Raw genomic sequence first — 22,712 nt, forward strand, 5'->3', positions numbered from 1 at the left:
TGTCTACCACTCAGTTTTTATAATAGAGCACATATTTTGGAAAAGTCTTATATTTTCATCTGAGTATCAGAATTTTTCCTAACCAGCCACAATAAGATGCATAACATGTTTTCCTTTGACAACACAGCTATACAGTTCTATGATCTACTCAAAGCCCCTTATATTAATGCCTTTTTCCAGAAATTTACTTTCCTGGCACACTAGCATTTAATCACCACCACATAATGAACTTTACATTGTTTTAAGAACTCAGTGCAAATTTAAGCAACAGTTTTTATATCTGGCCATTCACCATATACTTTCCTTCTTTGGAAGGATTTTCGCCTCTTGATTGCTACTATAATCATTAGTCAAAAATCTCAAAATTAGATTACTTCATGTGTTTACCAGCCAACATTCTCTTGGATTTTCTCAACCACCTTCTTCATCCATTTTATTCACTGCTAACAGTACCATCTAAATCTAAACTTTCAAAAGGTAAGATTTTCTCACAGTTCTCACTGCCCACAGGAACAGCTACAAAACCTTTCTTTTGCCTGGTGTGGTGGTTCATGCCTGTAATCCCAGCATTTTGGGAGGCCGAGGCAGGCGGATCACAAGGTCAGGAGTTCAAGACGAGCCTGGCCAACATGGTGAAACCCCGTCTCTCCTAAAAATACAAACATTAGCTGGGTGTGGTGGCACATGCCTGTAGTCCCAGCTACTTGGGAGGCTGAGGCAGGATAATTGCTTGAACGTGGGAAGTGGAGGTTGCAGTGAATCAAGACTGCACCATGGCACTACAACCTGAGCAACACAGTGAGACTCCATCTCAAAAAAAAAACCAAAGCACAAAAAAGCCTTTCTTTTAACATTCACAGTCCAGTCTCCACAATTGGCCCCTTACTTATCCATCCCATTCTTAACGCAAAGACTCCATCAGCCAGTTTAATAACAGTTATACCAGACAACCACCACATTCATAATTACTAGTTCTTTATGCTGTTCATACCGTCACCCCCTAACTTCTCACCATCTCCTTTTTTTTACCTAAATCTCACCTACCACTTAAGGCCTGTTTCTGGCACTACATTTTCCATCAAGTCTTCAACCTATGTCATTAATCTCCCCTTCTCTGATATTCTGTAGTACTTTGTTTCATAGTAGTGCCACCTCAACAAATTCTAAGTTCCCTGAAAGCATCATTTTAATAGCCTACAGTCCCTGGCATAATGCTTGAGAAAATCTGAAAATACTTGCTGAATTGTATGAACACGTCAATGAATGCCAAAAGTTTCAGATGTAGTAAACATGTATTTTCTAATACACAGCTCTTTACATCAATTGTTGTCAATGAATCCATTTTTAAACTTTATTTTTACTTTTAAAAACATTTGTTTTTAATTGACAAATATAAATTATATATATTTATAATGTATATGTCTTAAAATATGTGTACATTATAGAATGACTAAATCAAGCTAATTAAAAATATGCATAATCTCACATATTTATCATTTTTTCTGATGAGAACACAAAATCTACTCTCAGCGATTTTCAAGAATCCGCTGTTATTAACCATCATCACCATGTTGTACAATAAATCTAACTGAAATTTTGTATCTTTTTTTACATTTTACACATTATGAATATTTATAAAGCAGGTTACTATTGAGGTATTTTAAGTCAGCTGAACAAGCATACAAAGGCAGAAGTGTAGTCTAGAGGGAACACACAAAAAAATTGTGATTAAATAAATACAGGTTAAATTACTAGAGTAGGGTTCAACATGGGAATTTCAGTCTACTTCTGCCATTCATTTGCATAATTAACATCACATCTTTATCTATAAATTAGCAGTGCTTTTTTTTTGCTATCAATCTGAAGATGGTTTTTCAAACCTGAAAAAATATACACTAAAGCAGTATGGTACAGCATAGTAACTAAAATTAGGTTTACAATCATTATATCGACTTTTAAGTTCTAATTAATTAATGCTTATAAATAAGGCTCTTGGAGGGCTGGGGGAATCCCATTATGAGGAGTTATTATATAGCTTTGAAGAACTAAGAGACAAAATTGGCCACCCACTGTGCTTCCTATTTTGATTCCTGCAGGGTTTCAATCCCTAGCATATAACACAAAGACCCAGACAAGATCATTCTATTATGTAATGGCATATAGTTAAATGCTTCATTTCCTTTCTGTTTACAGCTCAAACACTAGACCATAATTATGATTAGTCAGGGTACTTATGCTATCAGCATTGTTTGAAGAATAAATTATAGGACTTAACTATGCCCTATTAGTATCTTTTAACGACAGAGGCAGGGTACCATTCTGATATGCTGAAATCAACATTTTGCCACAGGAGATTCTTAGTTTCTTCTCATACTTGGATTTTTTAAAGTACTTTAGAAAAGAATTGCTCTAAAACACAGTGAGCTTGTTTTTATTTTTTTAGAGACAGGGTCTCACTGTCACCCAGGCTAGAGTATAGTAGTAATCATAGCTCACCGCAGCCTTGAACTCCTAAGCTCAACAGATCCTCCTGCCTCAGCCTCCCAAGTAGCTGGAACTACAGGCTTGTGCCACCACACCTGGCTAATTTTGCTGTTGTGGTAGAGATAAGGTTTTCACTATGTTGTTCAGGATGGTCTCAAACTCCTGGACTTAAGGAATCCCTCCGTCTCAGCCTTCCAAAATGTTGGGGTTACAGGGATAAGCCACCATGTCCAGCCTTCTTTTTTAGTTGCAATATGCACTATTCTGTTACTGGAGTAAAAATACATCATTTTAATGTAATGTCATAGAGTGTTATAGTTGTCATAGTATGTAGTGAAAGAAAACGTGACTATCCTTTTTCTTTATTCATTAATTCCTTGCCAGCATTTCCTGTGTTACCTGTAAATTGGACAGATGTCAAACAAATGCAGTCTCAAAAAGGACACTTCTTTTTTTTTTTTTTTTTTTTGAGACGGAGTCTCGCTTTGTCACCCAGGCTGGAGTGCAGTGGCGGGATCTCAGCTCACTGCAAGCTCCGCCTCCCGGGTTTACGCCATTCTCCTGCCTCATCCTCCGGAGTAGCTGGGACTACAGGCGCCCGCCACCTCGCCCGGCTAGTTTTTTTGTATTTTTTAGTAGAGACGGGGTTTCACCGTGTTGGCCAGGATGGTCTCGATCTCCTGACCTCGTGATCCGCCCGTCTCGGCCTCCCAAAGTGCTGGGATTACAGGCTTGAGCCACCGCGCCCGGCCGAAGGACATTTCTTATAACCCATGATTGATGCTTATCTGTGAGCAAGAGAGTGGGAATACTTCGGAGAGGCCAGGAAACAAAAGAAAGAAAGGTCTTCTCTCCGGACACAGTATTCTTTCTCTGTTCACCAAGAACAAGGCCAGAAGGCAGATGGGCACCGCAGCAGTAATAAGTTACCTTATCAGGCAGCAGATACTCACCCCCAATAGTTCTATACCACACCTTCCAACGTCTAGATACATGAAAAAGCACTTGTCTAATATATTGGTTTTTAGCAAAGTTATATTCTACAACTTAATGTTACAAGAGCTTTCATTATTGTGATAAAAAAAACAAAAACATAAAAACAAAAATTATACCTCGAAATCAACAAACAACCATCAGGGAAATTTGGGCTGGCACATGGCTAGAAACATGGTTATCACCAGATTCACTGATTTAATGTGGGACGTAAGAAAAGCAGTGATAAAATGGCTGATTACATTTTTTATTTGAAAAGTCTGCCTCAATATGACAATAGATTAACTATTCTAATAGGTCTTTTTCCACTACTACTCATTTTACAGAATATTTTAGAGGAAAAAACCCTTTGATTTTTTTCTGAAACTAGTATATTACAAGGCTGGTTGGGTCTTCTGAAAATTGAACTGGCACATTATGTAACTGCATGGCATAAGAGAATGCCCAGGATTTGCAACCAGAAGACCTAGGTTTGGGTGTCAGTCACCTGCTAGTTGTATGACCTGGGATAAAATAATTACATCTCTGTAAGCCGGTTTCCTTATTTGAAAACGAGGATGATAATGTCTGCCTTACTCAAATAAGTATATAAGAAAGTACTCTGTAAACTATATAGTTACAAATGTTAGTTCTGTTTCATTATCAGCTTACTAATCTATGGGAGCATGAAACTACATACTTATAGTTTATATCTAAAGTAAGATATAGCAATATTTATCAGATATTTAACACTATGGTACTGAGTCAGTTCTATGGTCCTTATACCATAAATACCTTGACAAGTGTACCTTATTAATTCTCCTGAGGAAATGGACAAACACGTTAATTCCTTGCTGTTTTCTTTCAAAAGTCTTTATTTCCTTTTAAAATTCAATAACCTTAAAGGAACACCTATCTAGTTTCTGACTATTTGTAGCTCAATTATCTATGAGCCCAGTTTTTCCTGTCTCTTAAACCTCCAGCTTTCCTCACAGTTATTTAACTTCTTAGGTGTTTCTCTCTTTCTGGTAACAAGATAGAGGAAAGTCAAAAGTAGAGACAGAGGTGAAAAGTATAGTTAAATAGAATCTTTTTGGTACCAGTAGTGAAATAGTTGGGGTTTGAGGGGAGAGGATAAAACTGCTAGATAAGAAACTTGAAAGTTAATTGTAGATTTCAATTGTATCCTTCAATAGGCTCAAGTCTCTGCTCAGAAGACATATCATCAGAGAGGCCTTCATTGACCACCCTACCTCAAATAGCACCTCCACATTCCTATCCCTCTACATGACTTGATTTTTATGGCTCTTGTCACCACCTGACATGATTTTAATTTTATTATTCTCCCATTACAGTGTAAATTTAATATGTGCAATAACTTTGTTCACAACTATAATCCCAATGGTTAGCACAGCCACTGGTATGAAACAGTTCCTTATTAGTGAATGAATGAATGAATAAATGAATGACTATATCGATAATATTCAGGCCCTCATATTTGATAGATGATCAAAGTATATATAACTTTAATTTAAAATATAAAAAAGTAGCTACTAGGTATACATTTTCTTGGTGACAGAGTGTTCTGAAATATAGAAGGTTTCCTTTCAAGATATGTCAATATCCCAAACTGGTATTTTACTGTTTATTGTTTCATTAGGAAAACATATATGCATAGAAACATAAAATTAGGCTGCTGAGTTAGAAACATAAAAAACGAAAAGTTAGAAAGGTAAAAAAGCTCTCACCATTTTTGTTCTTAAATAAGAAATTAACTGCAACTAAAATACATTAACATTTTGAGTAACAAGCTCAAAAACAATTTTTTTAAAAATTTGAGACAGGGTCTCACTCTGTCACCCAGGCTGGAGTGCAGTGGTATAATATTGACTCACTGCAACCTCTGCCTCCTGGGCTCAAGCAATCCTCCTGCCTCAGCCTCTTGGGTAGCTGGGACTACAGCCCTGTGCCACCACAGCTGACTAATTTTTTGTTGTTGTTGTTATTTTTTATAGAGATGAGGTTTCGCCCTGTTGCCCAGGCTGGTCTTGAACTCCTAGGCTCAAGTTATCCGCCTGCCTCGGCCTCCCAAAGTGCTGGGATTATAGGTGTGAGGTACCGCATCTGGCCCCAGAACAATTTCTGATATAAAATAATACGTATTCTAGATGGTAAGAAAAATAAATTCCTTTCACAAATGCTTAATAATAACTATTTTTATACAGACATAAATCTACTTTTTTAACATAATTTAAATCAGAATCGAATCCTTTCTAAAAATTAAGCTTCTTTCATATGTGCTTACTGGGAAGAAAAAAATACAATTAGGACTATTCACAAAGGTTATTAGAATATGACCATTTATTTTAGGTAGATGTTTAAAGGATCCTCAAACTCTGAAGTTTAGGAAAAACTATGATTCATCCTAAGACTTATTTGAGAAAAAAATGAAAAACTTCTTAGATATAAGAGTAAGAATCTGTCACTAACAAATGCCTAAATTAAAATTGAATGTTTTAAACACATGAAAAATAAAAAATAACTTACCTATAGGGTATCCCAATGCAAAGTCATTACTTTGTGTAGCAAAAATAGGGAATAGTCCAGCTTTGCTAAATCGACTATCAGGACTAGCAACCAATAAGGTTAATACACATACAATGAAAAATACAGAAGCTTTGGCAATTAAGATACTATATAGAAAGGACCAATCCACATTGGAAAAATTAAGTACAACCATGTTTTTGAATAATAAAGCTGGAAGCGCAAATCTGGAGACAAAATTTCCCAGTCCTTTGGCCTGTGTTGATGTTATGACATTGGCCCTTCCTGCTATGTAGCCACAAAGGACAATGCCAAAGCATTCCAGTAAGGCTGGAAAAAGCCTTGTAATTGACATTGAAGGTGGGTCATTAGTGGAATTAAATCCGTGCGTTAAAGCTGTAGGCAAAGTCTTGGTCATATTGACTGCAATGGTTACGTTCTCTGCAGGTAAATTAGAAAAAGAATTCATTTTCTTTCACCCTCCAACTCCAACCAGCTCTCTGGAAAGAAAGGAAGAAAGATTCAGTATGGCCATCAACAAGAATTCTAGTTGAAATAATACACTGGCAAACCTAGATTTATTTACTTATTAAATGGCCAAATAAATATACATACTTTCTTCAACTACCATCAGGGAAAATACAATGGAAAAAAAGTGGGGGGTTCCTAACAATAATCGCTTCACTCTCAAAGGCAGGTCAGCTCAAAATATTTATGTTGCTTTTCTATATTCAGTATTAGACACAAGTAAAATAAGATCTGCAAATATTAGAGCCGCAGTGATGCCCTGTGCTTCTCTCCAGTGATTCTCTCCATCAGTTGAGCTCCGCCTGGTGGATAAGGGCCTCGGGACCACAGAGTCTCCACTGGATGTTCCCATGCATCCAAATTCTCTGGAAATTTCAGAAGTTCTTAAGGCTGCATTGAGGAGTCACCCAGGGACCAGAGTCCTTTCCAGCCCATGGTCATACTTGAGTATAGGATGGGAAGAAGAGTATAGTAGAGCACCACTAATCAACTTTAAACCAATAATTTTTTTTTAAAGATAGGGTCTTGCTCTGTCTCCCAGGCTGGAGTGCAGTGGTGCAATCTCAGCTCAGTGCAACCTCTGTCTCCTGGGTTCAAGTGATTCGTGTGCCCACCATACCCAGCTAATTTTTGTATTTTTGTAGAGACAGGGTTTCACCGTGTTGCCTAGGCTGGTTTTGAACTCCTGACCTCAGATGATCTGCCTGCCCTGGCCTCCCACAGTGCTGGGATTACAGGCATGAGCCACTGCACCTGACCTGAACGAATTAACTTTTCTGTGTCTCACCTTCTTCACCTGTAAAATGGCAATAACAGTAATACCTACCACATGGGAACTTGAGATTATTCAACTGAAGTCTTTAAAATCACATCTGGAACAGAGCAATTACTTAATGATAGTTAAATATAACTTTTGGTAGAATATGAGAGAGAGAGAAAAAAAAGATGACATCCCACCAATATACCTTTAGTTCCTTCTATACCAGCCACACACACTGGCCCCAGGGACTTTGTGCCACAGGGACTTTGCACATTCAGTTCACTCAAGTGTCACGGAAGCAGGGACTAGGCATGTTTTTGCCCACTGTGGTGTACCTGGCACACATGAGACAGAAAAAAATATTTTTTTAATGAATAACTATAATAACTTACACTTAAACCTTTTACCCTTTCATGGATCAATGTTCTCTTTCAGGCACTATTTAGTTTATGGACAGAATTTTTTGTTTTCTGAATGATAAAGTATTACAAGTTTTTCACTATAGCAACAGAACCAAGAACACAAAATGTGTCTAAAGGTGTTCATGAAATGTTGAAAAATACAAAATGTTTTGTAAAATGTTCTAAAGAGGTTCAGAAAATGCTAAAGCATGGAACAGATTCAAAAAACGAATAGTACAATAATTATCAGACTCCCTCTTGCTGCCAGGAACACAATGAACATGAGGTCTGGATAACTCTAAAGCTAATCGGCTTTTATTAGTATCTTGAAATTAAAATGATGACAATTGCCAATTTCTTTTTCTTTTTTCTTTTTTGATGGAGTTTTGCTCTTGTTGCCCAGGCTGGAGTGCAGTGGCATGATCGTGGCTCACCTTCACCTCTGCCTCCCGGGTTCAAGCGATTCTCCTGCCTTAACCTTCCCGAGTAGCTGGGATTACAGGCATGCACCACCACGCACGGCTAATTTTGAATTTTTAGTAGAGATGGGGTTTCTCCATGTTGGTCAGATTGGTCTCAAACTCCCAACCTCAGGTGATCCACCCACCTCAGCCTCCCAAAGTGCTGGGATTACAGGTGTGAGCCACCATACCCAGCTAACAACAGCCAATTTCTAAGTGATTACTCTGGGTTTACCATCTAAAGTAGACTTATATAAGGTAGAAAGTAAAAAGTTCATGCTTCTGGAAATTTACAATGCTCAGGTTAAGTCCTCAAACATCAACATCACGTTAAAAAGACTTAGATGGCAGCCCAGAGATCACCAACAACTGATACCTGGCAGGGGTATAAGGGAATTTTCTCTGTGCTACCCTTGTATAAACCGAACCATTTAAAAACCTTATATTTAATCTGGATTAGGACAAGTATTTTTCTACTAGAATTAGATAGGAGTGGTCAATATAGTACATGAAACCTACAATACTCACATACTTGAAGTTTACCAAATAAGCATCAAATTATATCTTGGTAAAGCTACCAGTTGATACAAATACCCATACTTGAAGTAAGGAGCTGGTAAACAATTAAACACAGGTGTTAAACATTTGGAGCCCTTAAGAAAGTGTGTACTTGGAAAAGCAGTGCTAAAGAAGAAAATGATAAATTAGTCCAGTTTTCTATTCACTTTCAAAAGTGCCTAGAGTATTAACAACTCATTCTGCTTACAATCCCTTACTTGTACCACACGAGCATGTCAAGGCATTCCAGTAATTTCTTTAACCAACAGTTTTAACTAAACTAGTTGAAGTTCAGTGGAGAGTCAAACAGATTCTGGGCTTTACAGCTTATCAACTCATAAGTTACTTAGCCTTTCCGAACTTTTGTTTCCTCAACTGTAAAATGAGAGTAAAAACCTCCCTATAGGGGCCAGGCATAGCAGCTCACACCTGTAATCCCAGCATTTTGGGAGGCCCAGGCAGGTGGATTATCTGAGCCCAGGAGTTTGAGACCAGCCTGGCCAACATGGTGAAACCTTAGTCTCTACAAAAAAAGAGCTGAGCATAGTCATGCATGCCTGTTGTCCCAGCTACCTGGGAGGCTGAGGTGGGAGGATCACCGGAGCCTAGGAGGTCTCTGCAGTGAGCCATGATCACACCACTGCACGCCAGCCTGAGTAAGACCCTGTCTCAAATAAAGATCTCCTTAGAGAGATATTGTGTGGATAGAATATTTTATATACAGCTTATCACAGAGTAGGCCTTCAAGAAATGGCAGCAATTGCTATTAGGAACTGTTGTCTTACTACTAACAATGATAAAAAAGTAAACATGTTAGTTCTTCAAACATACCTGGTAAAATATCCACCAACTAAAAAAAGAGGGATGGGATGTGTCACAAATTTGTCAGTTTTTGTTTTATACCAAACGATTAAGACAAGTTGAATTTAATTTGGTTTGATCGTAAATAGTTAACAGTGAAGGCAGAGCTCTTCATTTTTCTCAGGGTGATGGTCAAATAGTTATAGCAATGTCCAGGATTAACTTTCAATTCGTTGAAAAATTTTAAAAAAGCCGGGGGGGGGTGGGGGCGGGTCGGGCGTGGAGACTCACGCCTGTAATCCCAGCACTTTGGGAGGCCGAGGCGGGCATACCACCTGAGGTCGGGAGTTGGAGACCAGCCTGGCCAGCATGGTGAAACCCTGTCTCTACTAAAAAGACAAAAATTAGCCGGGCTTGGTGGCAGGTGCCCGTAATCCCAGTTACTCAGGAAGCTGAGGCAGGAGAATCGCTCCAACCCGGGAGGCAGAGATTGCAGTGAGCCGAGATCCTGCGATTGCCTTCCAGCCTGGGCAACAGAGCAAGACTCCGTCTCAAGAAAAAAAAAAAAAAAAGTAATCTGCCCTCCCCATGAAGTTTATTTTAGTGTTTTTCAGCATTATAAAAGAAATACCTGCTAAGGTAAAGTCAAAATTATCAAAATGACTTAAAAAGTTTTACTTCATCCTAATCTTTTTTAAACGGGAAGATAATATGCTTTCTAAAGCATAGTTTAAAATGAACAGGAACCACAGCAAGGGAAGTTTAAAAAAAATTACATCCAGCCTTTTCATCTATAAAAACAAAAGCTTGTTACAGAACAAACACGTTCACAGTAAAAAAAAAAAAAAAAACACTCGCTAAAGGCACGAACTGGAGAAATGCTACTGTACTTACAAACCGCTTCTAGCCACATCATACTTGGCTTAGATCACATAAACGAACCACTGATATTGTAAATAACTGCTATTAAGTGAAAATGGGAGGGTGGGGGAAAGGAGAGAGTTGACTAACTTCACAGAGAAAGCTTTAAACTCTCAGGCTATTTCTCAAACAGCCAACATCCTTTATCCTGTGGGATAAGTGTAATACAGTGTGGTACTATTAAAGCACTCTTCAACATCAACAGTCGCACCATTCACCCACTCCCACCTACTTGCTGGGCACCAAATGTCCTCCCCAGAGACCCGGGTAGGGAGCGCTGAGCACTGCCTCCTTGCCTCATCTGCAGGGACAGACTGTGGCCCTCCAAGATAAGGGGCGCAGAGAGTTCCTAACCGAATAGGCTGCTCGGAGAGCAGCTGCCAGCCAACGCCTGGAAAGGCAGCAGTGGAAGTGGAAAGGCAGCCACGGGTCTGTGCCTGGCGTAAGAAAAAGGTGGTCGCTCGTCTTCCCAGGGCACGGGAGTCACAACATCATGGTAACTAACATACCCCAAAAATGGGTAACGGAGAAAATTTGGCGCAGTGCTCCAGGTGCCTGGGTAGAAGAAGCCTTCGAGAGGGCCTCGGAATAAAGGGAAGAGTGTAAGAATGACAAGGTGGACGCCCGTGCAGTGAGGAGCTTCCCAAACTAGGGATGGCAGTTCTGTCTCCGGAGGGTACGAGACACCCCTTCCCCCGCGCGAGCCTTCCCGGGTGATCTCACACATTCCAAAGGCAGGCGCTGCGGGGCAGAGACAGCAGGTTCAAATAACGGGCCGCGGGGCCACGGCGCAGAGAGTCGGCGGCTGCCCACGTGCCCAGGCCCGAGGGGTAGGGGTGGGGATACCCCGTGTCCGCAAGGGAGAGCCAGGACCGGGCAGGTCTGCGCTCCAGGGGCCCATCTCACCTGCTTCGTCTGCAACCTTGGGGTGGCAAGGAGAAGGGAGCTGGCGCTCGCAGGGGGCCAAGCAGGGAGAAGACCACCGTCATCTCCCGCCTCCACCCCTCTTCGCTGAGCGCAGCCGGGTGCCAGCTGCAGCAGCTTAGGCACGTTCGGATAAAGTGAGGTGGGGTAAGCCGCTGCGGCCCTGTCAGCTCAGCCCCTTGCCGGCCGCGAGGCCCCGCCCCCTCCCCGCCTTCGGGGCCCACCCCCTCCCAGCCCCGCCTTCAGGCCCCGCCCCCAGCTCCGAACTTCCAGCAAGACGGGCCCCTCCCCGCCCTCAAGCCCCGCCCACTTCCACGAGCCTCGAGCCCAGAGTCGCGGTCCAACCCTCAGGCCCCACCCACAGCCTCGGGCCTCCGAGCCACACGGTCCCCATCGCCGCCTTCAGTCCCCGCCCCCTCCTCCAGCCTCGGAGCCCCACGGTACCCGGCCCCGCCCTGCCGGCTGGGAACCGCCCAGCCGCGATCCTCCGGGGCGGGACTTCCGGCCTCCCACCTCCCACAAAATGGTAGCCGTCATGGGGGATGTTCAGTTTATTTTTCCTCTCCTTAAGCACAGACGCAGAGCTGGCTTGTCTTTCCGCTTAACCCCCAACCTCGTGTGATCTGCCAGTTTCGCTCCTGATTAGCCCAGGACTTTTTATAGCATAGAGTTTTAAAGCAAGGGCTTAGAATCAGACCTGGGTCAAAATCCTGCCTTCCACTTTCACCAAGGCAGTGTGACCTTGACGTTCCTACATAAGAGATTAAAATGTAAACGCTTAGCCCTGGGCTTGCTTTAGAATCTGGGCCCTGTCCATAACTGCTTCTATTGCGGGGCGGGGTAGGGGTGGGAGTGGGGAACTACATGCATATCCTCTCAGTATACTGAAAGGAAACTGGTGGCGTTGATGGAAAACTTACGAAGCTTCTTGAAATAAAGGTATTGAAACCATCCTCAGGGTTTATAAGAATTCTGGACAAAAATATAATTAAGCATTAATCAGGCTACACTTTGGTCCACTTCCTTGTAACCGAAAGTCAGGTAGAGCTAGATAGTACATTTGCATCCCCGTTGTTCCTATAGATAGGTTTTCTGATGTTAGAGTCGTAAGTCTTTTAAGAATTGCTCAAGATATTTTTCAGACCCCAAATTCCAGCGAAACAACGGATGCCAGCTAGCTGGAAGACCCCTGCCACAGAAGAAGGGAATCAGCATGAGAATACAGCTTCTTCATCTCCCTGTCCCATGACTTCGCCCTGCAGTCTTCAACCAATTAATGATCTCCACACTTCAGACCACTCCAAAACCCTTAAGAACCTGAGCCTTAAAGTTCTCCTGGAGACGAATTTGAGGTTTCCTCCTATCTGTGTTTGGTGGCTCTATGATTAAATCTCTTTCTCTTCTAACCTGGTGTCCCAGTGTATTAACTTGCCATGGGCATCAGACAACAAACCTATATACAGTATCCCAAATATAGTGCTCCACTTTGAAATCTGAAGAAATCCTGCATGAGTTAGTCTTTTGAAATAAAAATTATTTCAAATTTAAAAATATTTATATATGTTCCCACTTAAGATATCCACAAGTATTTGTTTACAACCTTTTACCTTGCTTTGCATCTTAAACATTTTTGTATGGCAATTTCTATGTCTTCCTATCATCTCGGCCATCTTAGTGCAAAGATACAAAATTGTGTGGCTTACTAAGAAAAATTACGGTAAGCTAAGGGTAGGTTAAAGGATCTGAAACTTAGCAGCAAAAAAATGAGCAGAAATTAAAGCTATAAAAAGGCATGGATCCTGCTCCAGTTCTCTTTGCTTCTCCTTTGTTCTCTGTCTCTCACTTTTAACTGCCTTCTTTGTTTCCCTTGAACCTGACTACTTAAAAAAAAAAAAGAAAATCTGAATATCTCAATTATCTCGAGGCTAAAAGGATTTTTGTTTAGGAAGTATGAAGATTAATTCAATTAAATAAATAGTTCTTGAGCATTGACTACTAGGGGAATACTGGAAGATAGGCCAGGAAAGGTAAGTTATGGTCAACCTGTAGGAGGATCCTTGCGTTAGCCTTAGAGTTTGAACATTATCCTTTGGCCACAGTAAAACATTTAACTTTTCTTTTCCCACAGGAACATGTCAGAATGATTACACTATTTGTGGGTGTGTAATCTGGAAGCTGTACCACGATTTTGAAAGAGAGACTGAAGGCAAGAAAAACAATGTGGTGACTTGGGGAAGAACCAAGACATAAGGAAATGAAGACTTACTCTTGGGTGATGACAGTAAAAAGAATGGAATAGGCCTGAGAGACAGGAAAAGGGAGAACTGATGGGACTCAATTACTGGTAGGGCTAAAGAGGTGGAAGGACAGGGTGAGGAGGAAGGACAGGGCGAGGTGGCTCACGCCTGTAATCCCAGCACTTTGGGAGGCGAGGCAGGAAGATCACTTAAGCCCAGGAGTTCACCAGCCTGAACAACATGACAAAAACCCATCTCTGCAAAAATTACAAAAATTAGGCCGGGCGCAGTGGCTCACGCCTGTAATCCCAGCACTTTGGGAGGCTGAACCGGGTGGATCACCTGAGGTCAGGAGTTCGAGACCAGCCTGGCTAATGTGGGGAAACCCCATCTCTACTAAAAATACAAAAATTAGCTGGGCATGGTGGTGTGCACCTGTAATCCCAGCTACTTGGGAGGCTGAGACCCTTGAACCCAGGAGGCAGAGGTTGCAGTGAACTGAGATTGTGCCATTGCAGTCCAGCCTGGGTGACAGAGTAAAACTCGGTCTTAAAAAAAAAAAAAAAAAAAAAAAAAAAATTAGCCAGGTGTGGTGGCACACACCTGTGGTTCCAGCAACTCAGAAGGCTGAGATGAGAAGATTGCTTGAGCCCAGGAGGCGAAGGCTGCAGTGAACTGAGATCTCACCACTGCACTCTACCCAGAGCAACAGAGTGAGACCCTGTCTGAAAAAGACAAAAAATAAAAATAAAAGAGAGAGAAGGAAGGATTTAACAAGCTTATGTATTTCCTCATCCATTAAAATAAAGAAAAGAAATTGAACTAGAGAGCTTCTGGTATCCTGTCCAGCCATAAAATTTTGTTGTTTTCTATTATTCTGTTATCTGAAAATGAAAGGAAGAACTATTTCAGTGGGAGAAGCAGTTTCAAGGAGAAAATAACAAATTTGATTTTAGACCTCAAATCTAAAACCTTGAGAAATTTTCTAGTTCAGTTTTCTTTCTTGAAGTTATCATCCTCTCCATCTGAGATTCTAGGAGATTAAGCAGTTGGTCTAAGAACACCCAACTAGTCCATGACAGAGAATGAGAATAAAAGCCCTCCCTGTCCTGTAAACAAACTGCTTATAAAGGCATCAGCACATGTATGTAGAGATTTCCGGTAGACCCCTAGGAAGAAAACAGAAAAGAGAGAGAGCAGAAATAAAGACATGGTTTGAGAAGACATCCGTTTCATGAAGACATGAAGTTTCTGGTGGAAACCTCATTGATGAGGTTTCCCTCCACAGAGCAGCTTGTGGAAGGAAACTCTAAGAACAAAATGTATACAAAGATGAAAGACTTCATTAAAAAGTCACCCTTAAAGAAGTAATTACCAATGAATGCCACGAGAAACTAATTTAATTCCACTGCCATATCTTCTAATCATTCTGTGAGATGCTGACTAATTCTATACTATTAACTGGAAAAAAGTGATGAAAAGCTAAAAGTAATGCAGAATAATGGAGGGAAAACTGTAAATTAATCATAACTTTCATTTACACATAAGAGGGACCTATAAACTTCAAGCACACTGATATCCCCCTTTCCCTCAAGTCTGGCTGATCAAAGTTGACAGGAGAAACAAACCAAACGGTTTGATACAATGACAAATGTCATGTAGTATATATGTTGAGGCAATATGATGTACATGTGGATTCCTGGTGATTTTTATTTTTTCCAAAATGAAGTACTTCTAATGTTTCTTTCTATGAAAGTAATAACTAACAATGATAACATATTCAGATAATACAGAAAAGAATGAAGAAACCGAAAATCATACCTGTGGATAATTTCTTTAATATTATACCATATATGTATCATTTTATGCAAATATAGATTATTTAAGAAAAATAGGATTATACATATGATTTTCATACACACAATTTTTAGTAACTTTTTATTTAATGATACCATTATAATCCATAAACAATTTATTCATATAGATAGATTTATATCATTTTTAATGCCTATTAAATATTCCCTAGCGAAATTTTGAAGATGATCTTCCTTGAAAAAGGGGAAACTGGGCCATCTATAAAGCCTAATCAAAGTTGAGTAAAGAATAGAAAAATAAAAGAGAGTGACTTAAAATGTGCTGTTTGAACATATCTAGTATGATGCCAAATTTTGTTTAAAAACTTTTAGTTTCTTTAAAACTCCCCTTTCCCTTCCCAATAGCATCATCTTCTCTTTAGGGATTCATGTTTCCAGAGAGGTTGACTTCACTGTCCCTTCAGAGGTGATGTAACTAATGCAGGCTGTCCAATCAGTATATTTCATCCCTTTGCACTTAATGATTAGTCAGGGTGGGCATTGATCCTAAAGTAGCTCAGTTGAATAATTCTCAGGACTTTTGCAGAGAATGCTGATATTCTCTTTCTTGCTAGACAAGAGGAAGATGCTGACAGCCATTTTAGAACCATAAGAGAAGCCAGTCTTAGAATGGTGCAGAAACCAAGGTAGGCACAGCAGAGAGAAGGAAATTAACAGGGACCTTGATGACATATTGAGTTGTGGGATCAAGCCCCACCTGAAGCAGCCTCATCGGTTGGCCTGTGGACTCTTCATTCATGTGTACCAATCAGTTTTCTTCATTGTTTAAACAAGTTTGAGTTGGGTTTTCTATTACTTAAAATCAAATGCACAGGAAAAAATGCTAAAGGAAAATGCAACAGTAATTCTGTCTGAGTGGTAAGAATACACATGATTAAAATTTTTTTTTTTCTGTGCAGAAAAGTTTCCCTTTTTCTTGATAAAATTAATATACAAGTATGTATTTTGGCTTTTTGGAAATCTTCTAAAACACATTTTAAAACCATGATTGTGTATTAAACCAGGAAGATATATGAAATCCACCCATAAAATAGAATGACTTAAGAGCACAGATATGATGACCTTAGAGAAGACAAATGACCTATGACCTTAGAGAAGACAAAGACCTTGCTTTTGTTGATCATTGTATTCTCAGCATTTAGAATAGTGCTTTCCCTGACATATGGTAGGCATTCTGTAAATGGTTTTTGAATGATTGAATAAAACATAATTGCCTATCAGCTATCTAGGAAGTTGGATTGTAACTATGGGAAGTATTTGATACAAGCAACTGTGACATAGCTCTTTTACTGTAACTGGATTTCTTGTTTCCAGCTTTTCACTTGGCCTAGTTTTACAGCTTTATTTAAATATTTCCCCAGGCCAGGCACGGTAACTCACGCCTATAATCCCAGAATTTAGGAAGCCTGAGGTGGACAGATCATGTGAGGCCACCCTGGCCAACAAGGTGAAACCCTGTCTCTACTAAAAATGCAAAAATTATTTGGGTGTGATGGCGCGTGCCTGTAATCCCAGCTACTTGAGAGGCTGAGGCAGACGAATTGCTTGAACCGAGGAGGCGAAGGTTGCAGTGAGCCGAGATCGTGCCACTGCACTCCAGTCTGGGCAAAAGAGCAAGACTTCATCTCAAATAAATAAATAAATAAGTATTCCGCCAAATTGTTGACTTCTTTTTGTGATTGTAAATGCTAGAATTAAATAATTATTTCTGATCTGTCAAGTTAAAACACTGAGTATTATCTTTTAACATACATATATATGTTTATGTGTGCATAAATATACAATAGCTTTTTTCTCTTTCAATTTACTACTGAAATATTCTCACAAAAGCAATAAAGTGGAACCTAAACATCTCATGTGGCTATTGATCTTGTTATCGACCCCAAGAAAGGCTCAAATGTGATTAAATGGGCGGAGGCTTTTGTCCAGGCCAGCACTTAAGAAGTTAAGCAGAGGCCGGGTGTGGTGGCTCACACCTGTAATCCCAGCACTTTGGGAGGCCAAGGCAGGTGGATCACTGAGGTCAGGAGTTCAAGACCAGCCTGGCCAACATGGTAAAACCTTGTCTTTACTAAAAATACAAAAATTAGCCGGGTGCAGTGGAGTGCGCCTATAATCCCAGTTACTGGGGAGTCTGAGGCAGGAGAACTGCTTCAACTTGGGAGGCGGAGGTTGTGGTGAGCCCAGATCATTCCACTGCACTCCAGCTCGGGGGCCACAGAGCAAGACTGTTTAAAAGAAAAAAAAAAAAAGTTAAGCAGAAAAACAATGAAACCAGAATTAGGTTATGAAACTGAAAGTTAACTCGGTGACTTATATAAGATAGGCTGCAGCAATCACAATAGAAGCATGGTAACTTTGGGGGCCCCACCAGTTTGTTTCAAGACTTAGCTTCTTGATATTTGTGGTTTTGTTTTGACCACTTTTTTTTTTTTTGAAAGGAGTGAGAGAACAGGAACATGAAAATGAAAAACAAAAAAAAAAACACTTGTTCCTACTTCTAAATTGTTCATTTAAAAGTGGGCTCACTAACAATTTATTTAATAGGCAGCCTTTAAAGAAATAATCTTTTAGCTGTGCAGAGCATTTTCTAATTTGAATAACGCCTAAGGTGAAAAATTAAAACTAACCAACATTGTAAAATACAAACAGGAAGTGGAGAAATCTCAGATTTTAACCTTGACTTTAGATTAAGAATGTTTTTAGCTGATTCTAGTTAAAACATTTTTGAGTAAATAGCTAGCTCAAAAAAAAGGCTATCACATCCTCAGCACAACGGTGAAGCACATACCTCAGATACATTCTTCTAGTAGAGGAAATGTTTCAGGGGTTCCAGTCTCCTTCCCTCCCTGAAGGGGCAGGTCCTCTATCTGTGTTCATTTCTATAGTCTCCTCAGTGTCAGAATAGTATTTGGTAGAATAGAAAGTAGAAACTTGATCAACTTTTGTTGACCTACTAACTCTTACAATAGAGCTAAATAAGTTGGTGACATTTTTGTATTTAGAGAATCACTCAAAACAGAAACACCTGTTCTTTTTTTTTTCTTGAGACAGGGTCTTGCTCTGTCGCTCAGGCTGGAGTGCAGTGGCACGATCATAGGTCACTGCAGCCTCAGCCTCCCAGGCTCAAGCGATCCTCCCACCTCAGCCTCCTGAGTAGCTGGGACCACAGGATGTGCCACCACACCTGGCTACTTTTTGTATTTGTTTTTGTAGAGATAGGGTTTTGTCATGTTGGCCGGGCAGGCATGAAACTCTTGGGCTCAAGTGATTCTTCCACTTCAGTCTCCCAAAGTGCTGGGATTATAGGCGGGAGCCACCACGCTGGGTCCCTGCTCTTTCTTAGACTGCTTCTTTCTGCTATTAACAAAAGTAACTGATAGAGAAGAAGTATTAACACTCAAATGTCTACATGGCAGCAGAGAAACTAGACAATTTTTATAAATGACAGTGGCTGAAACAGAATAAATCATTAGGAATCATCGTTATTATATAGACTAAATATGATAGTGTTCCATTAATTAATTCTACAAGTATTTAAATGTTCTCAGAATTCCAAACATTATTTAGACTTTTCTTTACCTTAACTCTTATGAAAGCTTTCCCTAGACCTTCCCAAAAAGTTGAGACAGGAAAGGAAACCTAAGACTGCTGAACCATAGTAACATTCACCAGGCCTACTCACAAAGAGGTCTGGACACTAGATTGGAGATTGTTATTCTTGGAGAACAACATTGATGAAACTATGCTTCTCAGTGCAGTGTGAATTGGGGTCTCGGTCTCTATAGTCTATAGCTAATAGCATAATTATATCAAATCTGACCTATTATTAGCCCAAATGGCCTAAACCAAACACTGTCCCATAGGTTTATTGTACTCATGTATTTTGGAGACAATAAGATATTTATAGTAATGTTAAAACTTGAGGCCAGGCACAGTGGCTGACACCTGTAATGTCAGCACTTTGGGAGGCCAAGGTAGGAGGATTGCTTGACTAATTCAAGACCAGCCTAGGCAACAAAGTGAGCCCCCGACTCCACAAAAAGTAAAATAATTAGGCAGATGTGGGAGTGCATGCCTGTGTAGTCCCAGCTACTCAAGAGGCTGAGGCAGGAGGATTGCTTGAGCCCAGGAGTTTGAGTTGCAGTGAGCTCTAATCGCATCACTGCACTCTAGCCTGAGTGACAGAGTGAGACCTTGTCTCTTAAAAAAAAAAAAAGACAAAATTCCTAGAGGATTCTTAAAAATTTCATTTCACGTATTGTCTCAGTGACTGGTCAAGGATTTTTTTGTTGTTGTTGTTTTAACCCAGTAGTCTTTGTCAAACCAAGAACTGGTGTTGAAAATTTCAGCCCAACATTTGCCATAGTGAATAAATCATTTATCTTACAGGCAGAAGATCAAATCTGAGGGCACTTGAAGTAGTTTTTAGAAATCTTCAAACCACAAGCAGACATCGCAGTGAAATTCAGAAGTCCCTGTCTGAATCTGTCCTCACAACCACTTTAATCTCACCCATCCAGCCATGAGTGTCAAAAATTAGAGTCTGTAGGTAATGTTTGTCCAAAACAAATTTGTCCAGATTCCCTCTGTTAACTTCTGAAGGTGGTAAGCAGGGAAGGAGCATGAGCTCCGTTACAGAGAACTTAGCCTGTGTGAAGGTTAAAGAGGAAAAAGCCCTCGTGGGAATAGCTAGACATTCCAAACAGCATAGGACATCAGCAAGAGTAATAGCAAATGAACTGAAGAAGAGGCAGTTGTCTCCTCAGCTCTCGGAAAGGGAAATAACAGAAGGTTTATATCAGTCCCATTGAGGCTGGCGACCAATGGGAAGCGGTTGCTAAGGAGACGGCTGGTGCAGGGATTACTATAGGCAGGATGAGGGGAGGAAGGTATAGGTTTATGCATTTGCTCCCATTCCTTTTTTCCTCTTTCAGGCTTGATATGCTTCCAGGTTGTCCATCATTCTTTCTCTTTCTCAGCATTTTCTCACCTTCTCAGTCTTCTCATTTCATTGTTACTACATGCTAGTGACTTGGTGCTACCAGGCTACCTGCTTGCCCCACACATTATTTGTTCAACATGATTTGCATGTATGGGTTACTCGTCAAGAACCTAGGAAGGTCAAGTGAGCAAACAGATGGAAGAACACGGGGATGAGGACAGTCATAAGGATTAAGGGCTATTACAGAGCATTCTGCAGAAAGCTTAATCACAGTGAAGAATCCAAAAGTTCTGTCACATTAGTTCTCAACTGGAGCTTCATACCAGAATCACTGGGGGAATAGAATTTTTAAAACATGGATGCCAGGGCCCAGCCAGACTTTACTCAATCAGTGTCACAGGAATCAGGTCCGAGGCCTGTATTTTTTTCCACCAGATTCTGCAGATTATTCTATTGCAAATTCCTAGTTAAGAAATTCTCATTTAGGGAATAAACTAGAAATTACGTCTTTTTTTTTCTTCTTTTAAGAGACGAGGGCTTGCTCTGTCACCCAGGCTGGAGTGCAGTAGTGTGATCATAGCTCACGGCAGCTCCAAATTCCTGGGCTCAAGTAATCCTCTCACCTCAGCCTCGGAGTAGCTAGGTGTGCACCACCACACCCAGCTAATTTTTTTTTTTTTTTGTAGAGACAGTGTCTGGCTATGTTGACCAGACTGGTCTTAAACTCCTGGCTGCAAGGAGTCCTCTTGCCTTGGACTCCCAAAGTGTTGGGATTATAGGTGTAACCCACCATAGCCAGCCTGTTAGTCTGTTTTAAGAGTAAGCAGGAATATTTATCTTAGAGAAGGGCAAAAAAATTTTTCTACCAGCTCAGTGCTCATTGGGAGAGATACGTTTTCATTATTTAAAAAGGGCACATTGGGTCTGGCATTTTCCGTTAGAAATCCATTTCAGTAACTATTTTCCTATGACATCGTTCCTCATGTGAAACCCATTTCTTTTGATTTGCTCTTTGTGGAGAAAAACAAAACAAAACAGTTGGCTGTCTTCGTTCCTTGTACATATACACCATCTCTTCCCTATGATGTCATTTCCAAATCCCAGTCAGAAAGTTCATATTATAGGTAAAACTGGGTAAGGTAAGTTTCTGACACATTCAGTAACTAAGCCAATACACTGAATGTGTTGTCGATTATGTAGTAAAACCCCAGTGCAATCTTTTCACAATCTCTTAAAGCTTTGGTTTTTGAGAAACAATTATAATTCCTCTTATCTTTCTTCAGAGATGTTATTTCTAAAATTTGACTTTTTAATAATCTTTTCCTTTATAGTTTGTGCATTTGGTTTTTGTTTGTTTGTTTGTTTGTTTGTTTGTTTTTGAGATGGAGTCTCGCTCTGTCGCCCAGGCTGGAGTGCAGTGGCCGAACCTCCACTCACTGCAAGCTCCGCCTCCCAGGTTTACACCATTCTCCTGCCTCAGCCTCCCAAGTAGCTGGGACTACAGGCGCCCGCCACCTCGCCCGGCTAGTTTTTTGTATTTTTTAGTAGAGACGGGGTTTCACTGTGTTAGCCAGGATGGTCTCGATCTCCTGACCTCGTGATCCGCCCGTCTCGGCCTCCCAAAGTGCTGGGATTACAGGCTTGAGCCACCACGCCTGGCTACATTTGGTATCTTTTTAAAGAAATCCTTCCTTGCATCAAGGTCATAATTATATTTTCTTATGTTTTCTTATATATTCCTATGTTTTCTTCTGCAAGCTAAATGTTTTGTAAAATTGTTTTTCTTTGTGCCAGTTTTCAATTCTCATCCGTTATTAGAGCCCCACTCTAGATCCAGAATGTAGAAAGTTTCTGTCCCACACAGAGAATAATACTTCTACAGCTCCTGCTAGAGTCTGGATCAAAAAAACTCTCAATGTGGAATAAAGTAAAATAGGAGCATTCAAAGAGACTTTAAAATTTATAAAATGTGGTAAAAGAAGATAGCAGATGGCTGGGCGTGGTGGCTTGCACCTGTAATCCCAGCACTTTGGAGGCCAAGGTGGGAGGATTGCTTGAGCCCAGGAGTTTGAGACCAGCCTTGGCAACACACTGAGACCCTGTCTCTATTTATTAAAAAAAAAAAAAGTGGGGGCCGGGTGCGGTGGCTCAAGCCTGTAATCCCAGCACTTTGGGAGGCCGAGACGGGCGGATCACGAGGTCAGGAGATCGAGCCCATCCTGGCCTACACAGTGAAACCCCGTCTCTACCAAAAAATACAAAAAACTAGCCGGGCGAGGTGGCGGGAGCCTGTAGTCCCAGC

General features: G+C 40.6%; 1 protein-coding gene across 2 annotated transcripts in view; it reads right to left on the bottom strand.

Moving 5' to 3' along the window:
- The window catches only part of GPR155 (G protein-coupled receptor 155), a 54,016-nt gene extending 42,487 nt beyond the window's left edge, over nucleotides 1–11,529 (bottom strand). Inside the window, exons 1-4 of one of the 2 annotated variants that reach the window (XM_023186013.2) lie at nucleotides 11,337–11,529; nucleotides 7,494–7,623; nucleotides 7,355–7,400; nucleotides 6,004–6,500 (exon numbers count right to left, since the gene is read on the bottom strand). In XM_023186013.2, coding sequence (XP_023041781.1) covers nucleotides 6,004–6,469 — 466 coding nt within the window. In that variant the 5' untranslated portion in view covers nucleotides 6,470–6,500; nucleotides 7,355–7,400; nucleotides 7,494–7,623; nucleotides 11,337–11,529. The remainder of the gene's footprint in view (nucleotides 1–6,003; nucleotides 6,501–7,354; nucleotides 7,401–7,493; nucleotides 7,624–11,336) is intronic. The other variant, XM_023186012.2, reaches the window with a different exon arrangement.
- Nucleotides 11,530–22,712: the final 11,183 nt, after the last annotated feature.

Source organism: Piliocolobus tephrosceles, chromosome 11 (genome assembly GCF_002776525.5).
Source record: "Piliocolobus tephrosceles isolate RC106 chromosome 11, ASM277652v3, whole genome shotgun sequence".
Taxonomy (NCBI): Eukaryota; Metazoa; Chordata; class Mammalia; order Primates; family Cercopithecidae; genus Piliocolobus; species Piliocolobus tephrosceles.